We start from the raw sequence: 16,550 nt of genomic DNA on the forward strand, positions 1-16,550 counted from the left end.
TTTTGGGGTGATTTTGAGTTGCATACCTTGTTATATATATATTTGATAGTGAAATTTTTTTTTTCAGAAAAGTTAATTTTTCGTTATAATATGATTATTTATCATTCAAAATGATGTTTTCACTAATTAATATCATAGCCACACGCTAACCACCTGTGGTTCCAACTAATCTAAGGGGTCATAATTTAAAACAGATTAAATCCGAGGGATCATAATTTAACACAGATTGAGTCCGAGGGGCCATGATTCCCCATTATGATAAGATAGATTCCTTAGACTTGCTTGATAACAATTCTTATGGTTTGTTTTGTTTAAGATGGATGTAATACATATTTTGATGGTTGTATAATATATGTAATTCATCGTTTGCAAAGAGTATAATAATACTATCATAAATCTCAGCAATATATTTGGGCCTGCTCTGTTAAAAGGGGGTTTAATGTATGTGCGTAAAGTGTCGTCCCAGATTAGCCAGTGCAGTCCGCAACTAAACTGGATTTTTGCCAAGAAGACACTTTATTTAAACGAAAAGTACGATAAAAGCGGTAAGTGTTGTCCCTGATTAGCCTGTGCGGACTGCACATGCAAATCTGAGACGTACATGCATTAAAACCCCTTTTCATAGAGCACGGTTAAATTATGTGCGTTTCAATAGAACGTTTAAGCGCTCTATTAATCTTATGTTTCAATTTGAAAATAACAACAAGAACAATTAAACATGATCACACCTTTTTACACCCACAACTTTTAAACGAATAGTAAATATTTCAGTGTTAAAGTGTACCGTATGATATCTTTTTGAACTCACCATTTTTAAGTTAAAATATTTTAATGCGAAAATGTATGCACTGAGACGTGGCGTCTGTTTTGGTTGTAAATAGACAAAAAACCAAGTAAAGCAAGAAAAACACAATATTGCACATCGACATAAAGCGTTATTTAACAACGCAAATAATCCTGTGTTGTCCTTAAAGTATAGCTTTAAAACTAAAATATAGAAAAAAAATCAACAACAACTAACATTAATTTACGAACTCGTAATTGTAACCATAGAGAAACTATTACATTGTCTGAATATATTTAAAATTGAAAAACATGAGAAAACACCGCAATAAGTGGTTTAAAGCAAAATATTATAATCTTTGTAGTTGGTAATATTTGACAGTACTATTTTTTAAGACGACTAGAAAATGTTGATGAAATAAATAATTACATGTATAAATCAACTTGAGTTTTTGAATATATATATAATATATGTGTATTATATAATTTGTATCAGACTACCAACATGTAGATATGCAATATTTAAGTGGTACCTGTTTTTTTTTTCAACAAAGCTTCTAGAAAAGCTCTTGAAAACTACATGAGATAACGTAGGCGTTGAAAACAGTATGTACCATGTAAATTAAGGAAAACATATTGTTGTTATCTTGTTCGCTCGGTTACGGTGACCGATCGAACGACGTACCTACACTAAACAGCACTGTCAATTAAAGTGTAAGTGACGACGTTTCAGTTTTCTGAAATATGACTGGCTTTGCTGTTAATGACGCCATAATAAGCCGAATTGTTATTGGCTTAAATGTATGTTGACCTGTGTGACTATTTAGGGAGGCGTGTCTATAAGATGTATAAAAGGGCGATAGTTTGGTGTTTTATTTATTCCACTTCTGCGTTTGAATTACACTTCAAATAATAAGAGGAAATTATGAACACCATGAATCTACTTATCGTAAGTCATCTTTTATTTCATTTATTAAATAATTGATTTTTAATATTGCAATGGTTCTTTTTGTTATACTTGTAGATTAGCATGCCTTGTTAGATAGAAATCAAGTGCTTATAAAAATTGTCATGTGTTGGACCGATACTACTGTGAGATTGAATAACTTAAGGGAAAAGTATTCATGGACACCGATATTCGCAAGAGCAAGAATGATTTTGTTTTCCTTTGAACAGTCAAGGGTGTCGACTATTTTCATTAAACGCACATTGACAACTGTTTTGCAGATTTTTTATAATATAAATACTTTTATTTAACACCAGGTGTTGTTGTTAATTATGTTGGAAAAATATTTTTCTCACTGCAAAGACTATCGACTACTTTTTAGAATTTAATTGGGATGTGTTTATGTTATGAATACAGTAATTGTTTGTCAACATTCCTCTTAGGACAGCAAGAAGTGAAGATACAGAGTAGGACATGTTAATAGTATCGTAACTGCTCACACACGCTAATAAGATTTAAGCATATATTTGAAAACTTTACGTTTGGTATAAGCCTCTTTAACCCGCACGATTTTGGGTTTTCCTCACTCTTGCTGACAACCATATGTCAAGACATCATCACGAAAGCTTCCAAAATTGTTCTGTATGTACATACTAGAAAGTCGTAAACGAAATCGTTCGGACATATAACATATTTGCCTAAAATGCTACACTTTGTTATTTAAACTTGTATAGTGGTTAACATTTTATTTCTACGTTTGTTTGAGCTCAGTATTTGTCACGATTCACAACTTTTTATCAGTATTAACTTATCCCTGAATATAACTATTACATTAAATCTATTTCAGCATCATTAATCACATTTTTGCGCAAGTACGACTAGCTCTAGTTGTTAGTTTCACAAACCACGACGTGGTCTGTGTCTGTTGTTTGCATCTTCATACTGTAGTAGCGCATTCACGTGTACCTGGACAGCATAGGAATTTGGACACAAACAGGAAACACATGTACAACAGCACACAATTATTTGGTCTTAGAACTATCTATATGAGAGCTTTTTGCGATTTCAACGACATACATTTCCTCTTTATTTCTGACTCCGAATCATCGGAATCCCTATATAGAGTGACCATGCAATTAAACTAACATGACCAGCTACCAGCTGTCTGAACAGGTACATTCCTTACATGTCCTTATCACAGGATAACAGGTGAACAACCAGATTATATACCAGGCAATCACATATATTTTCGCATCAAATTGAATTCGACTTACATGTCGTTTTAACTGTCACAACTTGCAAGACCATATCTTGTTACAGGCATAAGCAAACACCATACACATAATTATATTTGGCAGCAACCATTCATAAGCAACGAACTCAATAATAATACGTTATTTCATGATAAACTTGTATTTCAAGTGTATTTTAAAATGCTTATTTGTGATTATATTTTTATAAGGTGTCGCTTGTTGACAACCGTCTACATATTTTGTATTACTGACAGCAGACTCGCGGTGTCTCTTCCCCAAAACCAGTCATACTAATTGGTAGTTGAGAAGTAGTCCTAATAGTACTTATAATTGCTATTGAAAATTACAGACTTTATTCAAAACAGTAACATCAGTATATTTAATTTCTGTTGGCATTTAACTAGGTCAACATACAAACAGCAAATATAACAGGCTATAATCAAATTATTACCGTACTCCCATTAGGCATTGTGGACAAATTATTGTTCAATACACCATTGGAATATATTATACAAAAGACAGTTCTTTAGTATCCATGTTTATGTTAAATTTGGATTTTCCATTGTGAATAAAAGTTGGATTATGCGCCTTGATATAAGTTTAAGTTGAAAGATATGGTTCTAGAACGAAATCACGAGTCAGTTTCTCTCGGCTTCTACAGGTTACCTGCATCGTCCTTGCACTTGTGTGCCAGTGTGCCGCCAAGCCTGCAAAACCGTGTTCAAAGGAGACCGAATCCGAGGAAAGCAATAGCGGATGCGACTCAAGTTCCCATGGGACCGATTCCGATGATTCAACGTATAAAGTCGTCATAAACATTATAGATGGAGGCAGTAGCAGTTCAAGCTGTGAGGATGGATGTATGTATAACTAGGCAATATCATGCAATTTTTAAAAATCATTTCAATTCACACATTTAAACTTTGTAGTAAAACGCGGAATATATAATATACATACTTCCTATCATTAAGGATATATCGACAACTACATCACTTACAAATACATCATACGTTGCTGATAACTTTTACTAGATGACTAACGATGATTAACGATGATTAAAGTTACTTTTATTCTAGTAAATGATTTAAATTCAATACAATGCCATGATTGCAAACATTCAAACAATGCTTATTTCTACGACACCACCAACACATGTATATGTAGATTTGACGGAACGCTTCCAAAGTGTTATACGAACAACAATTTATCTTCTTCTCCCATCATCTTGAATTGTCTTTATAAAACAACACAATATTTCCATTGTATTAAGTTAGTTATGCTCGCAGCGTCTGTATACAGCTGTCTCGTGCTAATTAACGACTGTGAGAACACTTTTATGGTAGAAAATTATTTTATGGTGACACTTTTTTCCGGCATCTATTTTTTACACTTACAAAACACAACATTGTGGAATAAATAGAAAAACGGATTATTTTCGAATTCAGATTTTTCATTTATGTGTATTGTATCACAGATAGACCAAATGACCATCATATTTAAGAATATATTAGTAACTTTTCAGTGTTGTCATAAATTGCACTCATTATTGAGCTCCATAACATTTCCTAAGGTCAAATATTTAAAAAGAGTAAATACATTTAAGCCGTGCTCTGTGAAATAGGGGTTTAGTGCATCCGCGTAAAGTGTCTTCCTAGAATAGCGTGTGCAGTCCAGGATAAAGCTTTCGCGCACAGAATAATAACCTAATTGTGTTTAATATTTTAAGAACGTCTTGTAAAGTTAAGTGTGATTTTCGACATTGTGATATATTATTTAAAAAACAAAATAATAAGCAAACAGGAAAATAACTCAAATAAAAGATTTGAGTTGAGTTTCACATACCGGTATTAACAAGTCATTTGCTCTGATGGAGAATGCAAAACACTTCTCTATATGCAAATCCTGTTTTTAAACACAATATGGCTCGATTTTGGAAACATATTTATCCACTTAGATTTATTTCAGGTTTGCCGGGTTAAAGCTGTCTCACTAGTATAATGACATTTTGTTTAGTTTTAGAACGACATTTAATGTAAATTTTGATATAGAAACATGTTAATGTTTATCTAAAAAAAACAAATACACGTACTAAATTATTTCACCTTTTCATTCGTTTGTAGGCCCTGATTGCTCAGTAACGGACCATGCTCAGTGCAACGAAGAGACCAAACAATGCGAATGTAAATTCGATGGCGAGTTCCCCAATTGCTGTATGTATACTTATTACGTTTCTTACGTGTTCATCTTGATTGATTTTACTCAATTAAAGCTTATGAAACGAACTTGGATTTATATCAGCATTGTGAAGATACAGGTTTCACGCGCAGAGTAATAATGTACTTGTGTATATTGTGAGAGCGTCATACAAGTGTATTATGTTTGACATAAACATATGTTTAATTATAAAACAAATCATCAGAAAATAAGAAAATAATTGGCACAAATGAAATTAACCTCATAATCCAGTGCATATAAATTCATTTGCTCTGTGAGGAACCCTGAAACTCTGGACATGTGATCTCTCTATTAGAGATGTTTTTAAATATTTGGAAGTTGGAAATCTATAAATTCATGATATAGATTTGTCGGGGTAAATCTGTCTTGTGCGGTGTAACGGCTTAAAGGGACCTTTTCACAGATTTTGGCATGCATTGAAGTTTGTCATTAAAAATGCTTTATATTATAAACATTAGATCTAAAAAGCTCCAGTAAAAAACAAGAATGAAATTAAAAAAGTAACCCTGAACTGGGCCTGAACCACTGACCCCTGGCTTAAAAGTCAATCGCTTAGACTGCTCGGCCATCCGTGCTCATACAGTGTGTGATGTAATTTACACTTCATATAAGCAATCCTCGTAGTATCGCACAAAATATAATGACAAACACAGGACTCTCCAAATAATTCCATCGTTCTGCGTTACAAAGCTATAATTTTCTGGTTTTTAAATCGTCAAAAGTTGCATATAATGGATATTTTAGAGAATGTTTCTTACTGTTTCATCAACTACAACGAAAATTTGCGAATCTAAAACATTTTTTTTCAATTTTGTCAAAACGTGAAAAGGCCCCCTTACTTGTGTTGATTATCAGAACGTCATATAACGTAAATTGCTACAGTCGTAAATTCAATTATGTTCAACTTAAAAGACATCAAAGATTAGAGGGTGAAAAAATTGGAATCAATATAACATTGTGTTACCTTGTCAAATAAAAACAAGTAAATTCGCTTTTCATCCCCAGGTCCCGATTGTTCAGCCGTTGCCTTACAAATCTGCTGTGAACCAGGGATGGACTGTGAGTCGGCCTTCGTCGGAGAATGCTTCTGCCCGTTCGGTGAAATTCCAAAAGATGGCCCGGTCGAATGTTGTGAGTAATACGATTTTGTTTTGTATCGTGTGATATCTTGAAATTCAATCATATAGAACATATTTTTTTTTTCGTTGTAGGCAGGTCTAAACATTATCAATGTCTCGATGCGCATCATTACGCTGATGATATGCATACTGTTATATGTCATAGTCCAATCAATGTCTCGATGCGCATCATTACGCTGATGATATGCATACTGTTATATGTCATAGTCCAATCCTCTGGCACACTATAATCATCATGCTTTTGCCGTTTACTTGGTGATTATGGGTCAGTCAAGTCCCATCGAATGCTTCATCACATTTTGTTTTTCATTTTAAATTGTGATATACTGTTATCCAGACCAATCAAATATTGATTGTAATATACTGTAATCCAGACCAATCAAATATTGTGTGTTACATCGATTTTTTAAATGTTTTACAGAACCGATAATGCACTTTTGTACCCGCTTTCTTCTTTACAAGTCTCGTAGAACAGGATTCAAGTTCAAAATAATATACGTATTGGTATTTCCATCGAATTATTAACAAACAACATAACCGTCCATAATGTGCGAATGCATTTATCGTAAATGTTTAAACACTTTCGATCCGACACATTTGTATTATAACATAGTTATTGCACAAATGGAGATATTATACAAAGTGTATATGCGCTAAAGTTTGTCTGTTTGGCTCAGTATATAAAATCAAATATTGTGTTGATTTTACTCAAAAAACGACGGGCAGCTACGGTACAAAAATGGGACGGAAGACGTACCAAACACATCCCGTAAAACTGTTGTGCTATAGACAGTTGCAATACGCTTAGGTTTGTATTGCACGTTGGTATAATATCATAAGGGAAATCCCAAGAACTTTCACGAGATGAGGATCGAACGCGAGACCTCTTGAACGCCAGGTGGACACCGTATCCACTACGCTGCCGCGACAGTAACATCTGTATTATTATTCAAGTTTACATCACTACTATGGTGTACGAACCGGTCCAAAAGTCTAAAACGTATGATACGATCGTATCAGACGGTTAAGCTAGAACCGTATCATACGGTTTTGCGACCATAAAAGACGGTTTTGACTTTTGGACCAATTGTACGCTTAACTGTTTGATGCGAAATCGTATGATACGGTTCAAGCCAAACCGTATGATACGATTCAGACTTTGAACCGGTTCGTACACCATACACTACGCGTTGTGATGAAGCTCTTGATTTCTCTGGTTTATACTTATTTTAAGGTACTCTTGACTGTGGTCTGGGACAGGCGTGCAACGCAGCAGGAGCGTGCCAACCTCCCCGTAAGCGATTTATGTTGTACATTATGATGATTAAACTAAATAGTACACATGTAGCAAGCGTTCGATATAAATGTATACATTTACAGCAATAAAAACTCTATTGATTTAAGAATTGCTTATCTTTAGATACACAACAGAAACTGATACTACTTTGACGGTGTTGACCACTAATAACTGTTTGTTCATAATACCGGTAACGATAGTGATAAACCTTATTAGTTTCTCTTATTTTAATTGAACTAAGTTATCTACCATACGAACATTAGGTCTTTTGATAAGGAAATGCCTACAATTATTACACAGTTCTTAAAGTACATGTATAAATATAAAGCACACACAAGAGATGTTAAATTGACTTGACTTGTTAAATGTATTTATTTATTATAACTTCACTTTACTTTAAAAGAATCTGAAACCTTTTTTACTGTATTGACCATTCATTGCTGTTTCATTTATACTATCGGAAGCGCTAATGAAATATCAGATTATTTGCTCGTCAGCTGATTAAATTAGCCCTTCGATATAACAATTCTAAGACCTTGTCTTAAGGAAGGACAACCCATTAACAGTTAAAAAACAACAGTTTGTATGTATCGGTTGCTACTCAGTTGCTGCTTACCGAAATGGCAGCCAGGACCACATAATTACAAAACGCGAATATCACATGACACGTCATTTCTGAAATCAACAGTAAAGGCTAAAAATCTCATACACTAAAAACGTCCATGTTGTCTTGATTTAGACCTGTCATCAGGTCGACAGTTAACATTATAAACTTATATATGTATCTTTGAACAAAACAAAAAAAAAACATGGAATGTAAGCATGCTGATACTTATAGTTCATATATCATATTATTAAGAATGTATTTTATATAGGTCAGCATAGTTTGTGCCGAAAAATTCGTTCCTTGTTCAAAAGCCTGGATCCTTTCGTAATAAGATAAACACTTTTTCTGTTTCTTATTAGTGTTACTAATTAAAGGATATCGTTTTTAAGCGATATATTCTGGTTGTATAGTTGTGTGTTAAATCTAATTCTGAAAACGTCTTATTGACCTATGATTTTCATTTAATGCAACATTTTTTCTCTTAGTTGAATTTGGAGACAAATGCGTCGAGGACGGTGTCCGCTCTTCAAACGCATGCGACAGAAGGGCAGGCATCAAATGTCACACGTACGACTGCTGTGGAGAAGAAGGAAATGACATCGAGTGCCGCGACAAGTACTGCCTGTGTGAAACCCCTCGTGGCTTTGTGTACAACAACGAAACCGTTCCCTGCCTAGACGTGGGAGGCCGACCGCCCAAAAAGGATTGTCTGGATGCCCCTGTTGGGTTCGGTGCTATACCTGTTTAACGAAGAGTTGCGAGCGTGGGCTATCGGTGACCTCGACGGTAGCCAACATACAGTTACGATTTTACTGTCCAAATTGCATCTTAAAACGTTTTGCTGACACCTCTGCACATGCTCTAGATTTCGTAAACAGCATTTGGTACTGACAATCTCAAAAGTAAATATTTATATAACCAAATGTATAAGAGTTTCACAGTATTTGGACATCAGAGAATGCACGATAAAAGCTACGTAAATCGTCATTTTAATATATTGAAAAATAATTTATATCCGACCATGTCTAATCTTCCCGTTCTTGTACTAAAATAACTTGTATATAAAGACAGTATGAACAACAAAGATGACAAACAGTCTTCCTTAGCCTGTCTGCTTACATACTGTGTATACATATTTACATACATCAATCAATTTGAACTGTATGCGGCATTGGAGTTTTAAATTCGTGTGCATGTAAACATAAAAAAGAATACATTGATACAAATATTAAGTGTAAACATTCTGTTGATCAATTGCTCAGTTCGATGTCACCATGCTTAAGTAAATTAATGTATTTACATTTTATGTATTCCACTTCCTTCTAATAAAACGTCAGCATAGCAATATTTCTGTTGGTACTCTCTATGTTCTTTAGAAGTAATTATCATATAAATATGTTCATATAAATTCCGATAGATAGTGAATTCAGATAAAATTTAATTTCTGAATTGACAACAAAATATTGCTTTAAGCAGTTTTTGGTGTCTTATTTTGCCGAAACAAAAAAACAGATTTAAGTCGGAATCACCTTGGAGCAGTTTGATGGCGGTCGACGGCTTTGATAAGAAGTGTTATAATTTCAACCAAGCAAGGTGAAACAAACATCGTCAAAATCCAATGGTAATAGCATAGGTAATCATCACTTATGTATTTGAATATGCACATATGTCATCAGCGCATGACTATTGAGTTCGGATTAATACGAAATAGCCTTTTGACAAAAAGATCAAACAAAGTAGCACAGACACAATGGTGCTTTTATTTGCATTTGCATAAAGTACCATCCCAGATTGAACTCTGCAGTCCGCACAGACTAATCAGGGACGGCACTTGCCGCCTTTACACAATGTCTCGTTTTAAGGAAGTATGTTGTAAACAAAAATCCTGTCTACGTGGAAAGTGCTGTCGTTAATAACCGTAATTACTCTTAGTTGGTGTCACCCTATATTACCTTGTGCAGTTCACACAGGCTCATCAGAAACAACACTTCCTGCTTTTTTGGAGTTTTACGTTTAAAGGAAGTCTTTTCTAAATGAAGATCCGCACAGGTTTATCTGGGATGACACTTAACATGTATGATACCCTGTGTTCCCCGAGCGAGACTCATGTCTATTAAAAACAACTCATCAAATAGTATCAACATGTTTTTCATCTACAACTAATAACATTTAATTGGGGCATGGTAACTCGTAATCAATGACAAGCTTAACAAGAATGCATAGCATAACCTGTTGTCAACAAATACAAAATCAAAGTACTAACAGTACTGGTGTGACGATACTTTTGAGAGGATGGATATAAAAGCATCAAGTTAAGTTTATCTACATCACCACAATCACCACAATTGTGTATGTTGGTACGAAAAAAAAATTTGGTAAACAAATTTTGCGAAACAAATTTGGGTATGAAAACAAATTTGGGTACGAAAAAATATATTTGGGAACAAAAAAATTGGGACCGAATTTTTTTTGGGTACGAACAAAAAGTTGGGAATGAAAAAAAAATGGGTACGAAAAAAAAATGGGGGAACGGGAAAGTAGTACCTGTGGGGAACTTGACCCACACTCGCACATTTTCGGCCCTTTCCGTCAAACATCAGATAAGTTCCTCGAAGGCAATAGTATGAATACACATTTCGGAAGCGGTAATGCGGTCCTACCTACGCGCGTCAAAATGTAAGCGAAATATGTACACAAGTCTGTCAGGAATGATTGAATTAACGAAGAAAATCGTGTATTGATGTAAGTTTTTTGAAGAAATGTGCAGAAAATATATTAAACAAGAGCTGTGTTTGTGAAACACAATGCCCCCTGCTACGCAGCTTTGAAGCCATATACTTTACCTTTGACCTTGAAGGATGACCTTGTCCTTTCACCACTCAAAATGTGCAGTTCCATGAAATACACATGCATGCCGAATATGGAGTTGCTATCTTCAATATTGGAAAATTTGACCTTTGACCTTGACCTTGAAGGATGACCTTGACCTTTCACCAATCAATATGTGCAGCTCTATGAGATACGCATGCACGCCAATATTGAAAAGGTTATGGCCAATGTAAAAGTGTTCGGACAGACAGACAGAGGCTTTATATTTGACATTTGACCTTGAAGGATGACCTTCACCTTCACCTATCACAACTGAAAATGTGCAGCTCCATGAGTTGCACATGTATGCCAAATATCAAGTTGCTATGTTCAATATTAAAAAAGTTATGGCCATTAAAGTTTTCGGACGGACGGACAGACTGACACACTGACTGACTGACAGTTCAACTGATATAGGCCACCCTACCGGGGGCATAAAAAGCAATGGCGATATTTTTCTCAGCCACATAATTGTTAATAGTTTGATGTCGCAAAATGAAAGTGAAAGTAGAACTGTCAAAAATGACAACCTGTCAACGTGTTGTTTTTGCTGGCACGAGAGGGCGATTACACTCAATGTGTTCACATTTTGACCATAGGCTTTGTCAATGACCTTTAAAGTATGGGTAGCTTTGATATTATTTATTGCTATCATGTAACTGCATGATTGTGTATATGTTAACAATACACATTTAGCATAAATAATGATATAAATATACTGATTTAGCTTATAATAATCTGAGAACTATAGCCAGGTCAATTAAGGACTTAAAATACAATTTTGTGTCCTGATTTCATGAAGAAATGACCATGCATGTCCTATATTTCAAATTCAATGCCCTGGTGTGATACATTGGTAGCATTACCGTTAAACTGTTACCAGGCTTATGAATTCAGTTTTTATTAAACTATCTAAGGAAATCTAAATCAGGCACTGATTTTTCTTGTTTTAATACAGTCATAGATCAGTTGTGGCCTCTAAGTAATGACCAATTTTTGCTTACTTGTCACACCCTTAAAACTTTCCACACGTTTATAATAGCAAATCTGGATTTAGGTGATCTTCAATGGTACATTTAAACTTTAGCTCTGTTACAAGAGTGCTGGTAAAGTCCAGTCACATATTTAAATCTAGGCCATGTCAAAATCAAAGTGTCAAAGACAAATGAAAGATGCGTTCATTAATTATTGTCCAGTTGTTTACTACTGCAGCTGTAAGTTTTTATATAATATGACAGATGAACATCATGTGAGATAAAATTCACATTATCATTGTATATCAGGTTTAGCAGCCTTTTAGATAACAAAGTATGCTAGTTGCTAGTTTTCAATGTCGCTTCTGGGGATCAAACCCGTAGGGCTTTTAGGAAGATTCTGAAATTTTCGATCCCTCGAGAGCAACCAAACCAAAAATTAAGTCAGATATTGCCGACTCGGTTTTTTGAGTCGGTTCATGAGGGATAATGGAGCTCGATTGGTCATTGTCGGCTCTGGTACTACTTACATGTACCCCGGGTACTCTTAAGTATACTTACATATACCCTGGGTACTCTAAGTATACTTACATGTACCCCAGGTACGGTAAATAAACGTAATTGTACTCGGTCCATATTAGACTGTACCCGAGTTGTATTCGCGCCCAAAATCCGATGTCGTAAAACGCGCAACCGATTATCTTAAACACACTTCTCTTCAAAAAACACTGCATCAACATGCTTTTTGAGTATGTGTTCCGATAATATAGAGGCCGTTCTACAGAAAATTGACATAAATGTGCAGGGCTTAACACTAAGGCACGTCCGAACGACATTCACTGCCTGTACCTTGGTCCGGGCTAGCCAATGTCCCAGGCCCGACCGGTCGTGTGTATTTTGGGCGGGATTATATGTTCTATATCAATAAACTGCGTTTTAAATAAGCTTTTCAAAGATGCACAAATCTTGATACTGTATGATCAGATGACAATTAAATCCCAGAGTGAGTTCGGAGACAACGAACGGATCGTATCTCGAAATAGATTCAGAAACCCCTGATTGCAATCAGAAAGAGGCCAACAATTCAGAAAATCCCCGGCGGTTTTCCTGGTAAAACACGTCAGTACCTATTTTTAAACGGAATGCCGCTAGACACGGTTTTTGATTGGTTTCCTCGAAGTGACATGTTTTCTCAATGAAAATAAGTTTGAAACTAAAAGCCGGGATCGCCCAGGATCGTCTGGAATGATGAAGGTATAAAACTCGACATTAACACAAAGTAACTATAAAATTAATAGTTATTTATCAATTTTAAATAATTTTAATTTGTTGTCATTATGGAAAGGTTATTCCATCCTTTAGACGATTAATAAATCTATTTAGAGGAAGATAGAGACTTTATTTAGATTAGAAGTGTTTTGACAATATTTTTTACGCAATTCAATTAGCAAAACTAATATTAATGGTCGATCCCGGCTTTTAGTAGAGAGTTAACCCTGTACAATTGTTACAACTACCGTAACACGTTATTTCTTTTGCTAAGATTCACTTACCATTTCTTTTAAGACGGTAGCCCGGCAATCTATGTAAAAAAAGGTTTTAACGTTCATGTCGTTGTTTAAGTTTGGCTTTACAGGTGGGCTTGGGGGTTCCTCGGATACGAAAAGAAAAGGGAAGGAGGAAAGTAAGAGAAAGTATTATGAGGAAATAAAAAACAAGAAAATTTCTCCAGAAATGGCGTGGAGATTACAAATAGTTGTCTTAAATAGATGAATATTGAATTCAATAGCATTATATAGTAAGGCAAGCTAATAAGAATGATTTAATCATAATTGCGCATCTCCAAGCACAAGAAAATACAAGTTGAATGATAAATATAAAGGTTTAATAATACTTGGGTCAGGGCACATGAAAGATTGGTCAGGGCTAGTAGGTTCTGCATTTACTAGCCCGAACGGGCTAGTTGAAAAATAGTGTTTAGCCCTGATGTGTATATATACTTATTACAATAAAATAGTCGACAACTACTGATTTAGGGTTAAATTTCCCGGGTACATTTTAGTATATTTACCGTACCCGGGATACATGTAAGTATACTTAAGAGTACCCGGGGTACATGTACGTAGAACCCGAGCTGACAATGAACCATCGAGCGATACTGGAAGGTGCAACATCTCTCACGCCCCCTAGCATCGCCTTTAGCAGTATTCAATTCTCAACAGGAAAGTGCTGGAGTCATTGATCCCGAGGGACAAGAAAAACAATTGATTAATCAGGGATTTCAATAGACGCAGAATCCTGCGTTTTGACGCGAGCAAATTAAAAATGACTCATTTTTGACGCAACCCTTTTTTCTGCTGTGCGTCATTTTGACGCGTCGAAAATTTGACCTGTGCGTCAGTCAGTTAACATCTCGAGTTCCATGGTAATAAATCCCGCTGCGCTCCTAATTGAAATTAATGTTTCAGTATTTGAAACTCGGTCTATAATCGAGGGAATACCCCGGGCGTTGTTTATCTTATCTCATCTCTTCCAATACACATGTCACCGTCTAAATAGTGCGTGCCCACTAACTGGGTAATTAGCAGCAGTGATTACGTGATAATTGATTGACCATCCGATAATTGCAGGTTTTTTGCAGACTTTTCAGACGGCACGGTTAAAGAAAGTCGGAAAAATTAAAGTAAAAACCATATTGATCAAAGGTCTATTAATTACGTAGATCCAATAGTAAGTCCAGCGAGTAACACCTATCTTATATAAACTGGAATCACCGTTCATTTTTTAATACGAACAAGTAATAATACTACACATAAACATTGAGAAAACACATTTTCTCGATAAGATATAAATTATCAGAGTAAAATTTAATTGCTGCGTCATGACCTTCGACATTGTAAATGGCGGACTTAACATTCAACCCGCGTTCAATTCAAAGCTGGCGATTCAAATTGCAAGTAATGGCGATTCAATAATGGAGAAAGCATTAACTGGATTTAACAAACATTTGATAAGGTTTGTTAAACCCGATAACAAGAAAAATTTGGATTATTAAAGTAAAACGACTACAGGTAAGGCATTCCAAAGTGTACATATTTCGGACATGTATAGTATTCGGATAAACAGTAATAGATATACTAGATGTTCCATGCATTTAAATTGTGTTTTATTAGAAAAGCTATCATAGGGATGATGATGATATAATGACGATAAATATGTGATAAAAAGGTGCTACCGGTACATATCTTAAATTATTTAAATGTGTTAAAAGACTTAAATGTGTTATAACTATTAGGAAGTATCAATTCATTAAAATATGTTGTGTTATGTATCATGGTATTGTTATTTCATAAAGCAGTATAACTTTTTAAGGTATTGTGTTACTCTTAGAGCATATTTTTATCTAAAAAAATTGAATAATACAGACAAAAACACAATTAACGCGCTTCAAAATTGACCCCACCATTTTTCAATTTGACTCCTCAAAATTTCAGTCCAGGGGTCATTGACTCCTGGTTTTTAAAATCTATTGAAATCCCTGAATTAATGTTCGAAATAAATAATTTGATTAATGACAATTCTATTATTTGAGCCAGGTCACAGGAAAAGCGCAGTCAAATCAGTATCAAATTAAATTATTTGTTATTGTCAAAAAAACGCTTTTAAGCAAACAGCTTTCGAGCGACTGCAGGCTGATCAAGATCCAAACTGGCCACAATCGCTTAATGTTTCTTTTACTGTGACACAGTTCATTTAACTTTAAAATGATAAAAAGTACTGACACTTAGAAAGAGTACTAACCAGTAGAGTTTGACATCAATGTTGAATCTCAGGACAGCTTGGTGATCTGCAAATCCCCGATGAACTGTTGATATCGGGTATCATAGTCATTCAATAAGTCGCAAAATGATCGAATACAATTTATAAAGCACAATGTGACTTATATTGATAACTAAAAATATCAGTAATCAGTATGCCAGTTTTGCCGTGTCAAGCTGTTACGATCCAGAAAGTCCTTCATTCACGTCGAGTATATATCCTTCGAATTCCAACTATTGTTGTCATAAGCGGAGATTTAGTGAATAAATAATTCATATATCCTAAATGACAACTTCTAAATAGCGAAACAAGCCAATGTATGCAGTAAGAAAGTTTTGAATCGAGACTCTCATTAAGGCGGCCATTGTTGAATGTTGAAACACGAACGACAACTCTGCTAGGAGAATGTTAACAATGCTTCTACGCAGTGGCGTATGCAAAAGGGAAGTAACTGAAAAATCGAGTTATCTCAATCGGACTGGCTCGGTCTTTTACATAGGCCGCCATTGTAAAAAATTTTAGGGTGATTATCAAACCTTGGACGCTGCTGTTCCAGCATCGTCAATTATAACAACAAATGTTAACTTAAGTGCTTCTGAAGTACTGAAATAACGCTTTTGTTCAAGCAA

General features: G+C 35.0%; 2 protein-coding genes across 2 annotated transcripts; both read left to right on the forward strand.

Annotated features, from left to right (window-relative positions):
- Positions 1–1,652: 1,652 nt before the first annotated feature.
- LOC127878279 (uncharacterized) lies at positions 1,653–6,143 on the forward strand. The gene is made up of 4 exons (XM_052424798.1): positions 1,653–1,732; positions 3,644–3,842; positions 5,103–5,192; positions 6,130–6,143. The coding sequence occupies exons 1-4, from the start codon at positions 1,709–1,711 to the stop codon at positions 6,141–6,143; spliced, it is 327 nt and encodes a 108-aa protein (XP_052280758.1). The 5' UTR covers positions 1,653–1,708.
- Positions 6,144–6,228: 85 nt separating this feature from the next.
- LOC127876371 (uncharacterized) lies at positions 6,229–9,594 on the forward strand. The gene is made up of 3 exons (XM_052421550.1): positions 6,229–6,348; positions 7,591–7,650; positions 8,746–9,594. Exons 1-3 carry the CDS (start codon positions 6,270–6,272, stop codon positions 9,006–9,008), a joined length of 402 nt encoding a protein of 133 aa, XP_052277510.1. The 5' UTR covers positions 6,229–6,269; the 3' UTR covers positions 9,009–9,594.
- The last annotated feature ends 6,956 nt before the right edge of the window (positions 9,595–16,550 follow it).

The sequence above is a fragment of the Dreissena polymorpha genome, chromosome 4 (genome assembly GCF_020536995.1).
Source record: "Dreissena polymorpha isolate Duluth1 chromosome 4, UMN_Dpol_1.0, whole genome shotgun sequence".
In the NCBI taxonomy this organism is placed as follows: domain Eukaryota; kingdom Metazoa; phylum Mollusca; class Bivalvia; order Myida; family Dreissenidae; genus Dreissena; species Dreissena polymorpha.